The following is a 21510-nucleotide window of genomic DNA, read 5'->3' as shown; positions in this document are numbered from 1 at the left end:
AGCTCTCCTGTGCGGAGTGCATGTGTCTCATAATCGCACTGTACTTACTGATCCTTGACGAATGGTCATGTCAAATACAAATAAGTCACATCACACGCAATGGATCGACTCTGCATTGATCAAATACGGACATTTACAGATTAGCCTTCCAATATAAAAAAAGGAGGACATGTAGGAGGACACATTTTGAGGGAGGACGGAACTTACAAAAGAAGGACTGTCCTCCCTAAAGGAGGATGATTGCTCACCTTAATAATACCTCAATAAAGTGGGGTTTTTTTGTTTTGGGTTTTTTTTTTCTTAAGTGAGAAGTGAGGAGGCAGATAGACTCCCGCATGTGCCCAACACAGGATCCACCCAGCAAGCCCACCAGGGGGTGATGCTCTGCCCATCGGGTCCTGTTGCTCCATTGCAATCTGAGCCATTTTAGCGCCTGAGGTGGGGGCCATGGTGCCCTCCTCAGCACAGGGCCAACCTGCTCCAGTGGAGCCTTGGCTTTGGGAGGGGAACAGAGTAACAGAGAGAAAGGAGTGGGGAAGGTGGAAAAGGTTGCTTCTCCTGTGTGCACTGACTGGGACTTGAACCTGGAACATCCACAAAGTGGGATGACGCTCTACCACTGAGGCAACCTGCCAGGGCCAATAAAGTGGTCTTTTAAAAAACTAAAACAGCCCTGGCCAGTTGGCTCAGCGGTAGAGCGTCGGCCTAGCGTGCGGAGGACCCGGGTTCGATTCCCGGCCAGGGCACACAGGAGAAGCGCCCATTTGCTTCTCCACCCCTCCGCCACGCTTTCCTCTCTGTCTCTCTCTTCCCCTCCCGCAGCCAAGGCTCCATTGGAGCAAAGATGGCCCGGGCGCTGGGGATGGCTCTGTGGCCTCTGCCTCAGGTGCTAGAGTGGCTCTGGTCGCAATATGGCGACGCCCAGGATGGGCAGAGCATCGCCCCCTGGTGGGCAGAGCGTCGCCCCATGGTGGGCATGCCGGGTGGATCCCGGTCGGGCGCATGCGGGAGTCTGTCTGACTGTCTCTCCCCGTTTCCAGCTTCAGAAAAAAAAAACCAAAACAAAACTAAAACACACTTCTGAATGAGTCATCTATGTGCAATCGAAAGGAAATAGATCTGCAGGTTGACACAGTGGGAGTCCTAGTGTGAGACCACTGTTTTATGGATACTGGACCAAAAAATCAAAGTGTGTGAGCTGGACAGTGACCAAGTATGGTCAAGGGGAGGGCAGGACCATATAAGGGTGGTGGCTGGGGGGGGGGGTTGAGCCAGTTATTAAAAGGGGAGTTTGAGTTTACCCGATGGCCAACGTGGAGGGCTACAGCAGGATCTCTCCCAACTCAGGGGCAGGGAGGCCCAGCTGTGCACCCCGTGTAGGAAGGACGGACTGCCCCAGAGACTGGCGTGCGGTGTGTGAGCTGGAGGCAGGCTGAGAGCCTTGGGTGCCAGACTGCAGGACAGCCTGAATTCTGAGGGAGGGGTTTCCAGCAAGAGCTTTACAAGAAAGGGCACCATGGTGGTTTTGTGAGAGGCAGCAGTGAAGCTGTGGAGCTGCAATTGGTGACCCATGTGCATGAAGGGGCACACAGTGGGCTGCAGGGGTGCAGGCTTCATCCATGGCACCCCCTGCCTGGCAACCTAGAGCCCACTGTGGTTCAAGCCTGCATTTCCCAAAGAAAGTTGGGATCCCATTTTTGAAACATGAAATCTGATGATTTTGAGTATTAGATTTACAACTTTAAAAATACTGTGTGGGATATACTGAGCACATCTGTGGGCAGATCCAGCCCTGGCTGACAACTTTGACATTTGTCTTGAACGTGGGGCTCCTGCAGGTAGGGTGGCACTGGTCCATATTAGACATATCTTGGTACCCCCCCCTGGGGCCACAGAGGCCCATGGTCTACTTCAGTTCCTTCAGGCTGTTCTTGACAGTTTGGCCTGACCAGCCCAGATGAGGGGAGTTGGAAGATAGGGGTAGGAATGACCTAGACAGAATCCCTACCCCAGACAGAACTCACCATCGTCCAGTGGCTCTGGCCTCAGTGATTAGAAGTGGAGGTTCTGGGTAGATGGTGCCCCTATGGCCTCTGTCCATGACCTTCTCAGCCCGGGGTTCCAGACCCACACCTATCTCTGACAGGTGGGGGAGTCGACCATCGGGGACCCTCCTCATGTTCCCCCGCCTTGTCTGTTGTGCTCTGGGAATCTGAACCATCTCATCTTTGCCCCGCAGGCTGGCATGATCCGTGTGAAGGAGGACGAGTTCTTTATTGAGCCCCTGGAGAAGGGGCTGGCAGAGAAGGAGGATGAGCAGGGTCGTGTGCACGTGGTATATCGCCGGCCATCCATCCCCAGGCTCCCTTCTCTGGTGGGGCCACAGGCCCTGGACACAGGTAAGGCTACTGTAGGTGGTAAGCCCTGGATGTCTCCCCTGGGGAACCCAGGCACTTCTTCGGTGGGCCTGGTGCCAGCCTGAGGCTGAGCCCTGTCCTTGTCGACCACACAGCACAGTGGGGATGCCCGGGCAGGGGCCCCTGCTCTGGATGCATGTTAGCCACGAAGCCTGCAGGTCTGGAACCTCCATAGTGGACATTAAAAGCTGCTTGAGGATCTACCTTCTTCTGCCAAGGGCCGGCAAATGTCAGGAAGCAACGGAAGCCCAGACTGGCCTGCAACTCTCGGCTCTAGTGCTGATCCCGTGTCTGTGAGAGCCTGTGCCTCTGAAGATGTCCACTGCTCCCAGACTGTCTCCCTTAGCTATGCACTGCCCACTTTCCCTGCGATGGTGCCCACTTCTTTCTGGCTGCTTGCAGAGGAGACCCCTGAGTGCTCCGTCAGCCCATGAGGAGAGATCAGTGCACCACAAAGCCCCAGAGGCTCTCCCAGCAGTCTCAGCAACCTGTGCAGACTGGCATGATTTTGTCCTTTTCAAATTAGAACCAAAGTGCTTTCTGGGCCCAGGAGTGTGGAAACAGCTGCTAGCCAGGCATAGGGATGGCCCCGGGGCAGGCGTGGGGCAGCCCCTCAAGCCCTTCTGGAGGCCGGGCTCAGTGCCAGCCCAAACCATGCCATGTTCTTGGGATCTCGGATCACGGGTCACAGTGCGGACAAGTTGGGGGTCTGACTGTGGTCCTAAAAGGCCTCACAGGCCCCAGGGCCCAGGGTCTGAGTGAGGTCACCTTGCCTGCACATGGCTCTTGAGGGGTGGGCTCTGGCCTCAGCCTCAGGTCCTAAACCCTTGGCTAGGGACAGGTAGCAGCAGGCAGAGAGGCCTGGGTCTGGGGTCAGGTGCATCTGCATGTATAAGCCCCAGAGGCCCTGTCGGGCCAGAGCACTGGGCTGTGATTTGTGGAGACCCTCCCCTCACCCTTTAGGTCTCTGACTCCCCAGCTTGACAGATAAATTGGGAGCAGCCTAGCAGGGCACCATTCTAATTTCAATGAGCAGTGTCACTTATCTTTGCAACGGAATTGTTCCATCAGAAGGCCTAGCACTCAAGCTGATCAGTGTGTCCGGTGGCATCCATCAGGTGATAAATCTCTGTCTGCCAGGGCTGCCCGGCTTTCCCCAGCTGCCCGCCTCCTGCCTCTTTCCCACCCTTGGGCTGCTCTGTAGGGAGAGGAATGAAGAGTAACCCATAGCATGTGGCTGGGAGTAAAAATGGCACAGGGGATGTGCCTCAACCCAGGGAAGCGCAGAGCCCTGGCCTTGCTCCTTGCTGGCCCGCTGCCCGTGGGCAAGTTTGAGCCTCTGACCTGTCTTCTTATCTGTCCAGTGGGGTTAGAAAAGCCTGTTTCTTACATTGCTGAGAGCCTGCCACTCTGTGCTTTGGGCCTGGGGCTTCTGTGCTGGCCTGTACTGGTGGTCCCGAGGGTCTGGCTTACCCTGGGTGAGGGGCTGCCAGCTGCCCTGGCGAGTTTTCAATCCCACATTCTATGTGGTGCGTGTGTCCTTGAACATGACAGCACTTTGCCACAGCCTGGCCTCATTAGCTGGGCTTCTGTTAGTCTTTGGACATCTTCTCCTAAATCTTCCCTTCCCCCTGTTCCCTCTCCACTTACTTTGGTGAGAGCTTGGAACTCAGAGTTTAAGAAAGGAATTTTACACTCAGAATAAGCCCAGAAACCATTGGCTTAGAAGATGCTGAAGAAGGCCAATTCCACTGTTTGGGGGCTGTGGCTGTCTTGGAAGGGGGTGGGGGACGGTGTCCCAGACTGAGCTGCAGGCCTCCCCCGAGGCGGTGGGTGTGTAGGCCTATGGCCGAGGGCCAAGTCCCCTTTCTGTGATGGTCCTGCCCAGTGTCAGCATGACACTGTGAGGATGACTTGGTCCACGGAAAGTACATTTTTCCCTGGATGAGCCTGATTGTTCACACATGGCCCGGGGTTTAGGCCCACTCACTGGAGGGGTCCAGATGCATGTTCTGTTGTGGCTGGGCTGCGGGCCTGAGGTGACATCAGACAGTTCCAGCCAGCTCTCCATCAGCTTGAGCCCAGTTAAAGCCCATAGTGCAGCTGGAACAAATGGAAAAGCAGCGTCTTTGGTTCAGTTCATTTGCCCCTGGCTCTTTCCTGCCAGAGGACGTGGAACCCAGGACATCTGTGCGTGCCTGCGCAGTGGGAGTACTTTCTTCTGGGGGATTCTGATGGAGAGACCCTGACCTATTAGTGTCACTCTGGCTGAAGCAGGCAGGAGGCTTCTAACGCCCCACTCCCTGTTCCCCTTACCAATTCCTCCAAGCACATTTGAAGCCCCAGCTATTTACTGATGGACGGTGGGTGTGATGGGCCCTCTGGGCAAGGGGAAGCACCTGCCCTGGACCTCCTGGTCTGGCGAGGGTGGATGGGGTGAGGATGTCTGACACGGCCCCTCCAGGACACTAGGGCACATTGTCCTGCTTTCCTTGAGCAGCCGGCAGGCTTCCTGGAATGTCAAGGAAGCACCGAGCTTCAAAGAGTTGTTACCACTAATGGTCTCTGTCACCTGAGGTCAGGTGCAGGGTTTCAGAGTGCCCACAGAAACAGGAAAATGAAGGTTTTAATATGTCTTCATGGGCCTGGGCCAGCGTCGGCTGTGAATTGCAGAAGCTTATATCACCAGTGTCAGTCTTGGGTCCTGCAGGCGGGTATTGGATGAGCAAGGGCCTGAGGAAAAGGGGAAGGGCTTTGTACCCTTCACTGGCCTTGCAGGTGTGGCGGAAGCTTCTCTGCCAAGCTTTGCTGGGCCTGGGAGCCCAGCCAGGGTAGAAGAGGAGAATTTGGAGGCCAGGGAGCTATAGTGGCGTTTTAGGGAGAGGCTTCTCACAGGCACTGCAAGCCTCACTCTCTGTCCTGCCGGAGCCAGCCCTGTGCCCCTGGCAGTACGTTGGAGGTGGGTGTGCTGTCTAACATTGACATCTCTGGGATATGTGTGTGTTCTCATCTGCACACATATGTACATACTTGCACAAGTACTCACTCCAAGTTCTGGGCTCCTTCCAGAGCCTTGCGCTGGCTGTCACCTGTCACACTTGTGGTCTGGGATTGTTGAGGGGAAGCCATGGCTGGCGGGAAAGGGGAGAGAAGCCCTAGCCTGATGGTCCTGGCATATCCCTCCCTTCCTAGTCTCAGGCTATTTCGATATACTACCACCAAGCAGGTGGCTTCAAACCACTGCGTTTTGTTCTCTCACAGTTCTGAAGGGCAGAAGTTCTAAATGAATATTATGGGACTGAAACAAAGGTGTTGGCAGAGCCACACTCTTCCCAGAGGCCCCGTGGGGGAAGGAAATTCATTCCTCACCATTCCCAGCTTCCGATGGCTGCTGGCATCTCTTGGCTTGTGGCCACATCACCTCCTCCTTTTCTGTGTATGTGTCAGTCTCGCTAAGTCTCTCTTATCAGGATGCACATGATTGCATCTAGGGCAGTGGTCCCCAACCTTTTTTGGGCCACGGACCGGTTTAATGTCAGAAAATATTATCACGGACGGGCCTTTAGGGTGGGACGGATAAATGTATCACGTGACCCAGACAAGCGTCAAGAATGAGTCTTAGATGTAACAGAGGGAATCTGGTCATTTTTAAAAAATAAAACATCGTTCAGACTTAAATATAAATAAAACAGAAATAATATAAGTTATTTACTCTTTCTCTGCGGACCGGTACCAAATGGCCCACAGACCAATATCTTTACGTGACCCGGGGGTTGGGGACCACTGATCTAGGGCACCCGGATCATCCAGGGGGATAACCCCATCTCAAGATCTGCAATATAATTACAGGTATATCCGCAAAGTTATTTATTTATTTATTTGTCATATAAGATAGCATTCACAGGACCCAGGAAGCCACCATCTGGCTGATATAGAAAGTGAATCAGTGCGCACCCCTTTTGGTTGGCTGTGCGGGGAAGAGATGCACATCTGTCAGGAGTGATGCTCCAGGCCTCCCTCCCTCCTTCTCTGAGGACAGTGAGTGCTCAGGCAAGCCCGTTGACCCTCTGCCTCTGCTGGGCCTCCGTCTGGGCTGAGGGGCCTGGAGAGGCTGGGCTGAGCTGGGATCGGGTGGTGCTGTGGCTAGGCTGATCTCAAGGCCAGCCAACCTTGCTGTTGGTATCAAATGCCTGGCTGTCAGGGCGGGAGGAGAGGTGAACTTGGGATTCTGGGAAAGTCCCCACAGGAGTGGAAAGATCCCTGGGTCATGTCCTGGGCATGTGGTCTCTGTTGGTCACACACTGACTTGCATAAAGTCTTGCCGTCCTGAGATAAGGGTTGCAAACTCAGAGGCCTGAAGGGCCCAGCAGGCAATGCCCATGCGGAAGGCTGCAGGGCAAGGAAAAGAATCACACCAGCCTTGGCCTGGCTGTCATTTCCTGCTTTTCACATAGACATGGACACAGCGAATATGTCTCTGCTAAAAGGGGAACTGTGGCATGAATGTAGTAGCACGTGGCCTCTGCCTGGTCTCACTGTGGACACAGGGCAAAGCAGAGAGCCCCTCTTTGTCTCCCAGGTGTGAACTGGTGGGAGTGTGGGCCTGGGGCAGCAACCAAGGGAATCCAGACATCAGAAGTTTCATGTGAACTCTTCTGATTTTCAGATGTTGCTTCAAATTTCTGTAAGCACCATCTGGGACCAATAAAACACGGCCCCCGTTGGCCACTTGTGTTTATGAGATGTGAAGGCAAAGTGTCCTCTGTACCCACTGGGGCTGCTCTTCTGTGCCTTGGGACAGAGGAGGGGCTGTGAGCTCCTGCTAGATGGGTGGTTCTGGTCCCCTAGAACTGCCTCTGGGCCACTGTGCCCTCCCACCCCTCCTTACTCTGGGCCCTGCCTGAAGGAAGAACAGTCAGACAGCTCACTGCCCGCGACCTTGGCCACCTCCTTCTGGGAAGCAGCCAGTGCCAAGCCTCTGCCCATTGCCATCAGGCTGCAGCAGCCTCCCTGGTGGGCAGAGTGGGCACGCTGCCCTGGGGAGCACGCTTCCCTGCTGCTGCCAAGAATGCCTGTGAGAGAGGGAGGACAGGGCGTCAGTGGGGCACAGTCCCCACCCAGTGGCCCACAGTTCCTCCTCCCTGCTGACCTGCTGCAGGTTTTCCAGGCTTCTGAGGTGCTTCCTCAGGAGTGAAGTTTGTGGGCGGGCAGTGAGCAGGGCCAGGAGCCAGGGGCTGCCACCTCAACTGGTCCAGAGCCAGCATGGCCTCCTGTAGGCAGTGCGCAACCCCTGAGAGAAAAAGGGCCTGCCAGCTAGTTCCACGTGTCATCCAGCCACTGTGGTCCAGGCTGGAGGGAGGGAAGCCAGAGCAGTGGGGTTGGGAGAGTGGAGTCTTGTGAGGACAGACAAGTCACCAGGTTTTAGAGATGCATGGTGTGAGATGTAGGTGAGGGGGCCCAGCCGAGTGTGAGGCCCGGTATGGGGGAGAGGGAGGAGCCAGGTCACGGACAGTCTCAGCCCTGAAGTTGTTGAGATCAGCTTGTTGGCCCATGTCACAAGTTGCCACAAACCTAGTGGCTTAAACCAACTCAGGTTTATTCCTTTATAATTCTGGAGGATGGAAATCCAAAGTGGATTTTAAGAGGCTAAACTTGAGGGATCAGCGGGGCTGGTTTCCTCTGGAGGCTCAAGGAAAGATTCCCTTCCTCGCCTCTCAGCTTTTGTGGTCGACACATCCCTTGGCTCATGGCCACATCACGCTGATCTCTGCTCCATGGTTACAGTGGCTTCTCCTCCTCTCTGGTTATGCCTCCTTTTCTCTCCCTCTTATAAGGGCTTCTGAGATTACATTTTCCCCCTGGGATAAATTATATTTCCTATCTCAGCATTCTTAACTTGATCACATCTGCAGAGGTGCTTTTGCCATGTAAGATGGCACGGGTTCTGGGGATCAGGCTATGGACACCCTGGGAGCCATGCTTCAGCCTCCCGGGGACTCTGTTTCGGAGCCTTATGCCTGGAGGAGAGTAGGGAGAGGCTGATTTGCACCCAGAGCCCCAGGCCGGGCCAGTGTCTCAAGACCAGGCTCTCTCTGGGACATTAACCCAGGCATTACTCCTGGGCCTCTCACTGAAGCTCTGGAGGCTGGCCTGTCCCATTCAGGTGGTGACCAGGGCTCTTGCACCAGACTTGACCCATTCCATGCCTGGCCCGGCCGGCAGTTGCCAACTCACCAAGTTGCAGCTGGAAGCCTGAGGTTTCTCAGCTCCTCCTCTTCCTTCCCCCATGGCACCTGCAGCGGAGGAGCCCCAGGGAGAAGCAGTAACTGTGAGGTGTGGGAATGTGCCACCGTTGGCAAAGGCCACAGCTCTTCGTTGCTCTTTGGCTGGCCCAAAACAGAGGCTGGAGATGCCAGTGCGGTGATGTAGGTTCACGCCAGGAGGGGCCTCTGTATCTTCACTGGGTCCTGGAGTTGTCTGGTCAGACTTGGCGCGACTCTGTCTTCCACAGACAATTAACTAATGCTCTCTCTTTTCTTCCCTTGCATTTGTGTTGTGAACATCCCCCTGAGAGCTTTCTGTTGGCATGCAGTACCCATGTCTGTCTTCAAGTAACACGTGGCCTGGGAGCAAAGCCAGGCTGTGCTTCAGTTCTTCTGGGGTTTAATTAACAAGAGCAGTGTGCTCGGTTGCTCCTTGGGGGTCCCCAGCACAGCAGACTAGGATATCTCTGGGAGAGACTTGCTGACTCTGGGAGCAACTTAATGTGTGTGTGTTTCCCATATGCTTGCTGGCCTGTTAGAGGCAGGAAAAGCTGAGCCTCAATATCTGTGGGAACCTCATGAGACCCCACCACACCCCAGGGGACAATTTTGAAAGAGATATGGGCTTTCTACATCCTGTGTCTACATGATGAGTCAGAAGGACAGGTGTCCCACAGCCAGTCTCTGCACAGAGGCCTCCTGGTGACGCAGAGGGTCCCGATGGCAGGTGAAAGGTGCCGGGTCCTGGCTAGGGGGATGAAGCTGCATAGACAGCTCAGAGGACATCCAAAAGGGACGGAAGGTCCTTCTGAAGCAGAGACTGGATTGAGGCCCAAGGTTCCAACTCTGCCAGTTCACAGAAGGTAGAGGCCCCATTTCTTCTCAGAATTTTCTGCAGGTCAGCAAACACGTCAGCCAGATCTAAGCCTGAAGTGTTTTCTATGAATATTTCCAATTTTCTTTGACCTATTTTTCTTTGAAATTAATACCGAGCGACGCTGTGCATTTGGCCCTGAAGGAAGGCTAAGCTGGGAAAAGGTCACAGAGTCAAGTGGAAATGGAGGTGTCTGCTCATGCTCCCTGTCACCCGCAGGGTGTATTTTTCCTGTCCCTCAGCTGCACTCTCTCTCTCTGGTGCGCGCACACACACACAGACACACACACACACACACACACACATGGAGCATGGGGTAGATTCTTGAGTTGGGGTGTCTCTCAGAGCTCTGGGTATGGCCGCGTTAGCCTGGGTTTGGTCCTGGGCTGTGGGCTGCCCCCTGGCAAAGCCTCAGGGAGTGTGCCTGGAGTTGGCGGGGGAGAACCTGACAGTGGAGTCCGGCTGGAGCACCTCCTGTGGGGTACCCAGGCAGGATGATGGTGCTCTTGGGTCCAAATCAGGGCTTAGGGGACAGCTTGCAGAACATCAGGGATCTGAGGAGGCTCGGTTGGCATCTGGTGGAGGAAGTGGCCTGAGAGTTGGTCTAGTGCAAGGTGAGGGATGGTGCTGATCTGGCCTGGAAGGGAGGAGGTCCTCCCCAATCACAGAGCAGTACCATGAGTAACAGCTCTATTACTGAGACGGGGTACAGGCTCAGAGCGAGCACCTTCTGCCCTCATTCATGCGTTTGGACATTCACCCATTCAGCACATTCTTACTACATGTCCACCTGTGCCTTGGGCTGAATTGGGTTGGGGATACAACAGGGAGTGAGCCAGGTGGAGTCACTGGCCATTGGGGAGACATGAGCAGATGCTGCAGAGAGGGGTAAATCTGTGAGCAAAACAAATTCTGAGGAAAGGATGGGATGAGAGGTAAAGCTGCGGGCCGCTTCAGGTCAGAAGTGACATGCATATAGCTGGCCCTGGGAAGTCTACTCCAGACATAGGGGACAAGCGCCGGGCCAGAGATGTGGGCAGTCTAGTTCACATGGAGTCGTCGTCTGAGGCAGGGTCTTGTCCTTCCAGCCGTGGGAAGCCCCATGTGGGCGCTCAATGGAGGGAGTGGAAGGATGGAAGCCATAGAGGACCTTGGGTGGTTCCAGTGGATGGGGTGCAGGACATATTTGGAAGTGAAGCTCACAAAGAGTGGGTGTGAGGGAAGGGATCACAGACAGTGCACAGCTTTGGAAAGACCCGAGCATCTGGGGAGCTGGTGGATGGCTGTGATGGAGACTGGGGTGAGAACACTGGTGGAGGCCAAGTAGCCTGGACAAGTGCAGAAGCCAGGATTGGGAACTCTTCTGGCTTCAGAGCTTGGCCCTTGCCCCGTGCCTTGCTGCCCTGGCTCAAAGGACAAGGTCTCCCAGGGGAGACCGTGCTGGTCACAGCAAGCCCATTGGCTTGCAGATGGTTGGGGTGAGAGGAAGTGACCTCAGACATTGCTCCACAGGTTGGCAGACTCTCGGGTGCACTGGCAGCTCCTCTCGCCCTGAGAAGCAGAGGCCCTCGTCGGTGAGACGGGGTTGCTGGAGACAACGTGAAGTCTAAGGTTCCTGCCATCGTGCGTGTGTCCATGCCTCTCCGGCGTGCCAGGCCCTCCTTCCCTAGTCTGCACTTTGGTTTGGGAGGGCCCTCACCTGCTGGGATGGATGGAAACTTGTGAGAGCGTGCAGGGTGTGGACTATCCACCCAGCTGCTGCCTGGGACTGTGGGAATGTTTGTCTCTCTTGGAATTTGGGTTGGAGGATCTACGTGCAGGAAGCCTCAGGTTCTTCTTCTGGTGCTGACCCTGCAGGCCTCAGCCTGAGGCAGCCCCGACGCCCTGGAGCCCTGTCTCTGAGCGGCTGCCCAGGAGCACTTCCTGAGAGAATGGAAGAACGGTGGCATCCCAGCACAGGACAGTCTCGGCTCAGGATCAGAGCCAGGCTGGCTTCCCACTTAGCTCCCAGAATGGAGTCTGCAAATAAATCCTCACCAGCAAAGGGGCTTGCCAGCTGCTACTCGGCTGGTCCTGCAGTGAGGCAGTGCTACCTTTTTTGCTTTAATTTGTGCATCTTTGAGTGCCGGTGAGAAGACAATTGGCTGGCGATCTACTGGAGTTTGATTACTTTGTGTGTCTCTTCTCCCCACTTAAGCCCTTGGCCCATTCATCTCCTGAGGTCTCACATGTCAGGATAAGCCCATTATCTGTGCCAGATCCTGACTTTCTGTCTGTTTCTACCAGCTTTCCCAGGCTGTAGTGCCCCTTGCCTTTTCAGTTCTGTTCATTGTTGTTACACAAAAGCCAGCCTTTCTGTAATCCAGTCTGTGGGTAATTCTTCTGCCCGTGAGGCTGCGTTGGTGGCTTGGAGACAGCGCATTTATCGAGGGCCAGCACAAGGATGGTGCTCTGCTGCCATGTGTCCTTTAATCAGCCCACAGCAGAGCAGCTGGGCCCCAGAGCACTGCTGCCCGAGCAGTTGTGAGTGTCCAGGGAGTCGAGCAGCAGTGCAGGAGAGCTCTCCCCAGCAGCATTCCCCAGAGCTCTGCAGGCACCCCATGCTTGAGTTCTTATAGGGACCCCATGAACACAGTCATGCCCACTGTACAGATGGGAAAACTGAGGTGCAGGCGGGTGACACAACTAGAAGGTCGTGGAGCCACATCTGAAGCCATCAACCAAGGAGCAAGCTAAGACACAGGACTGTACGGCACCCCTGCAGCACCTGCTGCCCACCTCCAGCACCTGGATGACAAGGTTGGTGGTCTCAGACCCACTGTAGGCTGCCTGTCCTTGGGGCATAGAGGGCCTCAAGGTTCTGTTACTAGATGCAGACACTGAGGCCCAGCAAGGTTGTGAGGGAGTGTCTCAGGCCACTCAGCCCGTTAGCTATGGAGAAAATCTTTTGCTACGAAATTCCAAGCATTGGGTACAGTGCCTGGCCACAACTGGCACTTAAATATCCATCAAAAGAAAGAACGAATGCCACTTACCTAGGAAGCCTGGCCACAGGGGCCTCCTTCCTGGAGAAGCAGCTGGTCCTGGTAGGCGTGGGAGTGCTTGCCATTGCCACTGAAACCCACTTCTGCTGTTGCAACAGCTCCTACACTGCTGGCTGCAATTCTTGGGTTTGTACAGGCGGGACATTCCTGGAGCCTTTGCTGCTGAACTGAGGAGATGGTCACCGGAAATCGGGGGAGACCAGCCTGTCTGCTCCCAAAGGGCTCTGTGTTCACTGAGCATTGTGTTTGTATATAAAGTGCCCATGGGAACCATCCCCTTTGTTCAGTTAGCTCTTGTTTTATCAATTCGCTCACCAGAGGTTCAGTGACTGCCCACACAGGGCCTGGCATAGGGCCAAGCTCTGAGACCCTAAGAGCGAGACAAACAGAGCCCCTTGGCCTTGTAAAGCTCTAGGTGACTGGTTGGCCCATAAATTCTTGCACAGTTAGAGACAGTGGGAAATGCCAAAAGGTAAGCACGGTAACGGCAGGTCAGAGTTGAGATCTGAAATGTAGATCCCTGCTTACTAGGAGAGAGGGAGCGGTGGAGCAGCAGGGGCAAGAAGGAAGGGTGTCCTGACTTGGACTGCTTCGGAGTCAACGGGAGGGGCCCAAGGGGCAGATTGCAGTGGGCCTGGTGGGCTCCATCTTGGAGCTGGGCCAGCATCCTGTGAGGTGTGGAGAAGCAGTATGGCCTGGGTGTCCGTGGAGGAGACGGAGAGGGTCAGAGGCAGGGGTCCGGGATGAGGCTGCAGGAATGGCCAGGACTGGGTGGCATGGAATGGAGAGGCGTGGCCAGGATAGTATCATGGACCATTAAATATACAGAACAACAAGGATGTTGGAGGTCCTGTTAGGTAATTCCAACAGTGATCAAGGGGGGTGCTGCCCACTGGGCAGAACCACATCCCCATCGAGGCTTTTCCACCCCTACCCACCCCCAGTCTGAGAGGAGCCAGAACCGCAGCTCCTAGCCAGCCCCCACCCCATCCCTACCTCTGCCCCGCCTTGGACCTGCACACCCAGCCAGGTGGGGCTTTCCAAAATCGTCTTCTTTGAGGGGGTCCTGGCCAGGGAAGAAATCTGTGTATCTGGGCTTTTTTAAAAAGGCTTTTCTATCCAAATCTTTCTGGACTTGTCCTTGAAACAAATAAAAATGGCGTCTGCAGATTCTTCACTGAAATACTGCCTGGGGCTTGGAGAATTTCTATGGTCAACTTCGGGGACTTGGGTGTGTCACAGGGGCTGGTGTCACCCTCTTTACCCTTAGTGCTTTGACAGTTCATGAGCCGAGCTGGGCTGGCCAGGCTTGGGGGGACAGGTGGGCTTTGCAAGTGATGGATCACCTTAGCAGAACAAAGAGTTGGGAGCACCAGATCAGTCTGCCCAGGTGATGTCCAACACTGTGAAGGACCAAGAGCCATCTAAGATCCCATGACCACAGACTTGAGCCCACAGTGGGCTATGGGAAGTGGGACTTGAGGGGCCAAGTTAACCAAAGTTCAGTATAGGTCCATCTGATTTGAGGGAGCCAGGGGGCTCAAGTTGGGCACAGGGCAGTGATGGCCTGCTCTCCCTGCCCACCCAACCCAGATCCACAGTTGTGGAGGCCACAGGCTGGATAGTGTGCATATGGGAACCTGTGCCCAGTGCCCAAGCTTAGGAGGAACAACCAGATGGATTAGAGTGCGCAACGATGGGAACTTGTGTCCCTGTGACCTTGCCCAGAGCCTGAAGGTCAAGTGTCCATGGAGGGGAGTAAGGAACACATCTCTTCAAGATATCTGAGGCCTGTGTTGGTGGGATGCAGGCCAACGTGGAGTCAGTAGGAAGAAGGCTTCCAATTTCTGGAGAGAAGCAGAAATTGCAATTGTATGGAAACGTCTTCATTTTCAAATGTTGACAGCTAACTCAAAATTTTCAAAAACCGTGTAGGGGCTGATCTTTTACCATGCTGATCTTTGACAGCTTCAGTGCCTAGAACACAGTGGCCAGACAGGGCTCTGGATTTGGCCAGCACTGCCCCAGAGGAATTTTTATTTTCATTTTGGGAATATCACGGAGAGCTTTCCGGCTGCTCTGTTTTTGGGAAATCTGTGGTCATCAGACTTCTTGGAAGCCAGTGGGAAACCCATCTGCGGAGCATTAGTGGGAAGAGGTCCAGGGGAGGCCCCTTCCAGGCCTCCAGACAGAACCCGAGTGGGGTGGCCGCTTGGGTGGGATCAGCCCCCAGGCCCCTGGAAACGGCCCCCTGCCCACCAAGCACTGAGGCAGCCCCACCGCATTGTCCAGGCCAGACAGGGCAGAGCTGTGCAGACCCTGTGCCGGTGCCTCTGGCACTGGGTGCCAGGACCTGAGAGTCTACTCGCCTGGCATGCCCTTCATCCTCAGGGTGCTGCAGCTTAAGGAGCAAAGTCGAGTGTCAATGTGAGAGGAGCTGGTCAGGTGACTGGGCTCCTATTTCTAAGGGAGGTCCCAGGAGCTACTTACATACTTGATCATCATCATCAGTAGGACAAAATGGGCCGTATCTTGTCCTGGGATCTTGGACTAGGAGGGGCACAGGGTCTTCACATGCCAAGAAGAGGCCGACCCTGCAGGACCCATGTTGAGCCACAGCAGAAAACTCAGTTTGGGCACTTGGTGGTGGAGTCTTCCGGGGGCAGGGGCTGCCTCTCCTACTCTTGGTGCCCTTGGTGCCTGGAATGTGTGGGTGCTCCCCAAGGAGAGGGTGAAGGGGCTGGGGTTTCTGCATGATCCTGGCTTGCTGGTCCCTGCTTTGGCATCAGTTTCCCTATTTCTAAAGATGAGGGTGTTGGACTAAAGCCAGGCCTCACCCAGTGACTCCCAAGCTGTTCCCACCCCCACCCTCCCCCCCACACACATGTTTTGACTTTGCAGCATGTCCTCAAAAACTGAATGTACACTTAAAAGTCACGAGGTCTCTCATTAAAGTCTCAGTTCTTAGTTTCTCAGAGAGATCAGAAGGCCTGGCAGCTCTGGGCCTATCCCTGTAAGCAGTATTTAACAGTAGGAGCCAGGCCCCTTCTGGGTGAACACCCACAGGCCCTCTCCTCACTGCTTCTCATCTGACCCCCACTCACTCCGGCCCTGGTGGTCCCGACTGACCATAGAGTGAGACTTCGGGCCAAAGGTAACCCCTACTGGGTAGTTACCAGTGCACATACTCTGTCTGTCTCTGCCCCTCTCACACATGTGCACAAACACATACACATGTGCACATATGCACATGCATGTACACATGTGTGTACAGAGCAGGCACATTTACATCTTCCTGGAATGAGCTGTGAGACCCTGAGGCATTTCCCCAGGCTTTAGACAAGCCTTGGATAAGTCCTGCTCCTGGGCCTTGGCAGTGGCCTTGGGTCATAGGCCCCCTGACACTATCTATGGTCCTTACCAATGGATCCCAGGACCCTTCCTTTTTGGGAACCTGTAATTCAAGTGAGGGGTCAACAAGATTAGACAAATTGGGGCCTGGGTGAGAGGCACTGTGGGGGCCCTGGAGAAAGAGGACAGCCTCATGAGCACTCGCCATGATGGGCACAGGCCAGGCTGTAGGAGAAGCTGGGGAACAGTGAAGGAAAATTGGTGGCCAACTTGCCAGAGCCTAGGTGCAGGGTATTATTGGCAACCCCCAGGGTCCAACAGATTAGTTAGTGGAATAGGAGCCAGTTCCCAGACATGCTTTATTGTGCAAAGGGGCTCATAGGATCCTATGGCCTGGCAGGTGGAGAATGAGTATACCCGCCATTCCCCTGCTGCACCTCCATTCGGGCCCTGGCAGCCTGGCCCAAACCTGCTACTGCAGAGCCACCTGCTCCCCACAGATGCTGGCTGGCAACAGGGGAGATGGAGATCGGCCTCTTATGTAATCAGCATGTGTGTCATGTGTGGCTCCAACAGTGATCAAGGACCCATTCTAGAGGAATGGGGTGGTTTTCCTACCTGCTGCCCCTTGAAAGGAAGTAAGGTGAACTTTAGTACCAAAATCTTGGGAGCTTGCCTTGCGTCAGGACTTTGCTGATGCACCTTTGAACCAGGCATCAACTGGCACTCAGTAACAGATGGGTGGGAACTCAGAGACTGAATGGTGGGAAAGAGCTGCCCTCATGGGTGGAGGGACAAAGAGATGATGGGAGCTAAGATTGACCTCAGTCCAGTCCACTGCCCTGCCCTGTCCCCCTACCCTCAGCTCACACCCACCCCCTGACATCCTCCTAGAGCAGTGGTTCTCAAAGTGTGCGCCAGGGTGCACTGGTGTGCCCTAGATTTCCAGGTGTACTCTATGGTATTCCAGAGAAATATGTGCCTGTTGGGGACCAAAATACCAACAGGGTTTTTGGAGTTTAGATTTTGGGGGGACAGAGGTGTGGGGACTTAGCTGTAAGCTGACAGTCTGCCCAACTCCCCACCTCACTTGCCTGATTAGGTTGCAAAAGGTTGTTAAGCTGTGGTGCTGGATTGTTTACATTACCCTCCATGTTCCCCAGAAAGACTGGAGGCAAGTTTCTTCTACCCTTTGTTTGGTGTAAAGTTAAGATGATATGTATGGTGGGGGTTTTCTGCACTCAACACAATTAAGAGTAAAAAGAGAGGAATTCTTCAATGTATTGATGAGGAAATGAGAGTTTGCCTTTCAAATACAGTGTGTCCGTAAAGTCATGGTGCACTTTCGACCGGTCACAGGAAAGCAACAAAAGATGATAGAAATGTGAAATCTGCACCAAATGAAAGGAAAACCCTCCCAGTTTCTGTAAGATGATGTGGCAGCATGTGCGCCTGCACAGATGATGACGTAACACCATGTATACAGTGGAGCAGCCCATGGCCATGCCAGTCGAGATGTGGACGGTACAGAGGAAAGTTCAGTGTGTTCTATGGCTCACTAGATTCGAATCCATGACCAAAGTGCAACGTGAATATCGGTGTGTTTATAACAAAGCGCCACCACATAGGAATAACATTACTCAGTGGGATAAGCAGTTGAAGGAAACCGGCAGTTTGGTGGAGAGACCCCGTTCTGGTAGGCCATCAGTCAGTGACGAGTCTGTAGAGGCTATACGGGATAGCTACCTAAGGAGCCCTAAAAAATCTGTGCGTGAGCCCACATCGAACTGCACTGAATAGGTATGAAACTGGGAGAGTTTTCCTTTTATTTGGTGCAGATTTCACATTTCTATCGTCTTTTGTTGATTTCCTGTGACCGGTCAAAAGTGCACCATGACTTTACAGACACACTGTATATGTCTAAACATTGAAGAAATCTCTGGGACACATCAGACTCATGTTTCTCATAAACACAAGAATGAAAAAATTTAACATGTTCACTCTGGGACCTGCCAAATTTACTAAATCTTACTAAGAATGTATCTATATATATATATAAAAAGATAACTTTTCTGTCATTTTTTTATTTTTAACCCCTCTTTTTTATGAATTCTAAAAAGCATAACTCAAAAAATGTAACATAAAAATGTTTTTTAATGTCAGAATAAATTTAATTTTGTCGTATTTATTTTGTTTAATTACCATAAAAGCAGTTTGGGACTTAATTATTATTACATACTTCTCAGAAATTTGTATATAGTGCACCTACAATTATTTGTAGGATTTTAAATGTGCTCCGACTTCAAGAAGTTTGAGAACCACTGTCCTAGAGGCTTTCCCAGGTGTCAGGGGCACTCTGCTCTTAGGCCAGATACCCTCGAGCTCAGTCCAAGCCCTGATTCTAAGCCGTTGGACAGTCCCCTTCTGCCTTTTCAGGCACTGGTGATGGCCTGCCTGTACTGAGTTGTTGTGGATTCCAAATTCAGAAGAGGGGCCTGCAGGCCTGGTATGAAGTCGGTGCCTGCCCGCTGAACTGAAGTTTTAATTCCGCCCCCCTCACAGGTGGGCTTCTCTAGCCCTGCTTTAGTGACTGGCCTTGGCATTGCTGGTATGGCCCAGATACCCAGGCTGTGATGTTCAGCTCCTCCCTCACTCTTTAGAGCTGATCTGTGGACAAACCTGACCAAGTCTACCCCTAAAATGCCTAGAGAAGGCACTGCCACCACCCTTGTGTCTGACTTTGTTGCCTGACTCAGTTGTCATGTACGTGATGGATCCACTTTCCAATGCCAGAGTCCATTCATTAATTCATTTATTCCTTCATTCATTCAGTCACCAACCCATCTCTCCATTTCTCCAACCATCCATCCATCCACCCATCCACCCATCCCTCCATCCATCCATCCACTCATCTATCCATCCTTCCACCCATTTCTCCCTACCTCCCTCGCTCCCTCCAAACATACATCCATCCCACCATCCACCCATACAACCCTCCCTCCTTCCCCTCTTCTCTCCCTCCCTTCTTCTTTCCCTCCATCCACCGATCACTCCATCCATCCATCCTTTCATCCATCCATCTATCCATTCATCCCTCCACCTGTCCACCCCTCCATCCTCAAACTCGTAAAGAGCTTACTGTAGGCCTGGCAAGTGCTTAGTAATGCAGGAGGATCTTGAGCAGAAGTTTGGAAAGCCTCACCTTTCACCATGGCTGCCAGCGGTCAGGCTCCTTCCCATAGTTTGCTGCCCACACCACACTTCTTCAGCAGCTGTTTGTTGGGCTGCTGTCCGATGCCTATCTCAGGTGGGCTCAGGGTGGGGCAGTCGTGGACCAGACCAGTGTCCTCTCCTGCCTTGCCAGGTCAGGCATGGGAAGCAGGAACAGCCTGGACGATAGGTCTTGCAGTAGCAGGAGAGTAAGGGCCTGGAGGAATCCTGGGGCTCATCCACACAGCCTGCTGCACCAGCACAGGTGTCCTGGAAAGAGCAGTACAAGGTGCTACTGAGAGACAAGCGCAGAACCTCCCATCAGAACCTGCTACATACCTGAGAGTGCCAAGCGGAAGATCGGAACTGCCAGCCAGAGGTGTTATTGGACAAATACGTTGTTTGTTCGCACAGTTACAAAACAAATAGAACAAATTGAGCTGATATTTAAGAGGATTTATAGCTTTGTGAGCAATTACAACCCCCGGCAGCTCTCCCTTGGTGGCCCCTGGAGTGAGCGCTGAGGGGCCCTGGGAGGGCGCCATGTCCTTCCCCAGTCCCATCTCCACTGACCCCCATCTGGACCCTTCATTCTTGCACTCTGTTGTCTTTCTTCTAGCCAAAAATAGTTCTCTGTGTTCTTGGCACCATCACCAGTTGACATAGGACAGCCAAGCAGAGAAGGCCTCTGAGAGGGAGAGTGTGCACAACCTGGGAGCACAGAGAACCCCTCCACTGGCACCACTCATTTCTCCCCCACCCCCACCCCAGCTCCTATGAGCATTTGAGTTGCTACCCCAGGCAATTGTTTTTTTTACATATAATTCATATAACGTAAGATTCACCATTTTAATCATCTAAAAATAGATAATCCAGTGTTCTAGAATAATATTCACAATGCAGTGCTACTCTCAGTACCAGTTAGTTCTGGGACAGCTTTACCCTCCCAAACAGAAACCTTATGGCTTGACCTGTGGTGGCGCAGTGGATAAAGTGTTGACCTGGAATTCTGAGGTTGCCGGTTCGAAACCTTGGGCTTACCTGGTCAAAGCACATATGGGAGTTGGTGCTTCTTGCTCTTCCCTCACTTCTCTTTCTCTCTCATCCCTAAAATGAATAACTAAAATCTTTTTTTTTTAAGTGAGAGGTGGGGTGGCAGAATGGCAGAGAGATAGACTCCTGCATGCTCCCTGACCAGGATTCACCCAGCAAGCCCCCTACTGGGTGATGCTATGCCCATCTGGGGCCGCTGCTCAGTTGCTCAGCAAGCAAGCTATTTCAGTTCCTGAGGCAGAGGCTATGGAGCCATCTTCAGTGCCCGGGGCCAACTCACTCAAATGAGCCATGGCTGTGGGAGGGGAAGAGAGAGATAAAGATAAGGGGAAGGGAAGGGGTGGAGAGGCAGATAGTCACTTCTGTGTGCATTGACTGGGAATCGAACCTAGGACTTCCACACACTGGCCAATGCTCTACCACTGAGCCAACTGGCCAGGACCAATAAATATAATCATTAAAAAGAGAAGAAAGAAAGAAAGAAAGAAAGAAAGAAAGAAAGAAAGAAAGAAAGAAAGAAAGAAAGAAAGAAAGAAAGAAGGAAGGAAGGAAGGAAGGAAGGAAGGAAGGAAGGAAGGAAGGAAGGAAGGAAGGAAGGAAGGAAAAAGAAGGAGGGAGGGAGGTAGCAAGGGGAAGAAAGAAAGAGAAAGAAGGAGGAAGGAAGGGAGGAGGGAGGGAGGGAGGGGAGGGGAAGGGAAGGGAAAGGAAGGGAAGGGAAGGGAAGGGAAGGGAAGGGAAAGAAAGAAACCTTGTGCCCCTCAGCAGTCACTCCCATTGTCCCTCCCCCAGCCCCTGCACTCACTAATCTACTTCCTGTCCCTATGGCTCTGCTTACACTTACTCTGGACACTTCAGAGAAATGCTATCACACAGTATGTGGTCTTCTGGGTCTTGCTTTATGCCTGGTCTTTTAAATTAATGTCTTGCTAGTGTGCGGGCTCATGGTTCACCATATGGTTCTTCCGTGTCCGTGCTGGCTGTATCTGTCCCATGTGGTCTCAGAGGACCTTTCCTGTGTCCTTACTCTGTGGGGCAACTGGTTGTGCTGTGCCTTCCAGAGCCACATGCCAGTGTCACTGACCACTTCTCAGACTCCTGGCAGGAGCCATGACTTCTTCTGACTTGTCTATGACCATGGCCACTTCTCGACTGGTTCCAGGTCCTCTCCACAAACAGGGATGAAGGGTCTTTTATTCATTTCTTCATATTCTGTACATTTTTTAGACCAGTCCAAGAAGAACTGCAGGGAGGGTGTGCAGTTCCAGGGGCCCTCTGTGGGGAAGCACCAGGTGCTGGTG

At 53.3% G+C, this 21510-nt stretch overlaps 1 protein-coding gene across 2 annotated transcripts in view; it reads left to right on the top strand.

Moving 5' to 3' along the window:
- ADAMTS2 (ADAM metallopeptidase with thrombospondin type 1 motif 2) overlaps positions 1–21510 on the top strand; it is a 220750-nt gene that overhangs the window by 74275 nt on the left and 124965 nt on the right. For both annotated transcript variants that reach the window (XM_066352718.1, XM_066352712.1), the window contains exon 3: positions 2240–2399. In XM_066352718.1, coding sequence (XP_066208815.1) covers positions 2240–2399 — 160 coding nt within the window. The remainder of the gene's footprint in view (positions 1–2239; positions 2400–21510) is intronic.

This window comes from Saccopteryx leptura, chromosome 1 (assembly GCF_036850995.1).
Source record: "Saccopteryx leptura isolate mSacLep1 chromosome 1, mSacLep1_pri_phased_curated, whole genome shotgun sequence".
Classification (NCBI taxonomy): Eukaryota; Metazoa; Chordata; class Mammalia; order Chiroptera; family Emballonuridae; genus Saccopteryx; species Saccopteryx leptura.
Note: the sequence above shows the minus strand (reverse complement) of the source record. Positions and strands in the feature narration are given on the sequence as shown.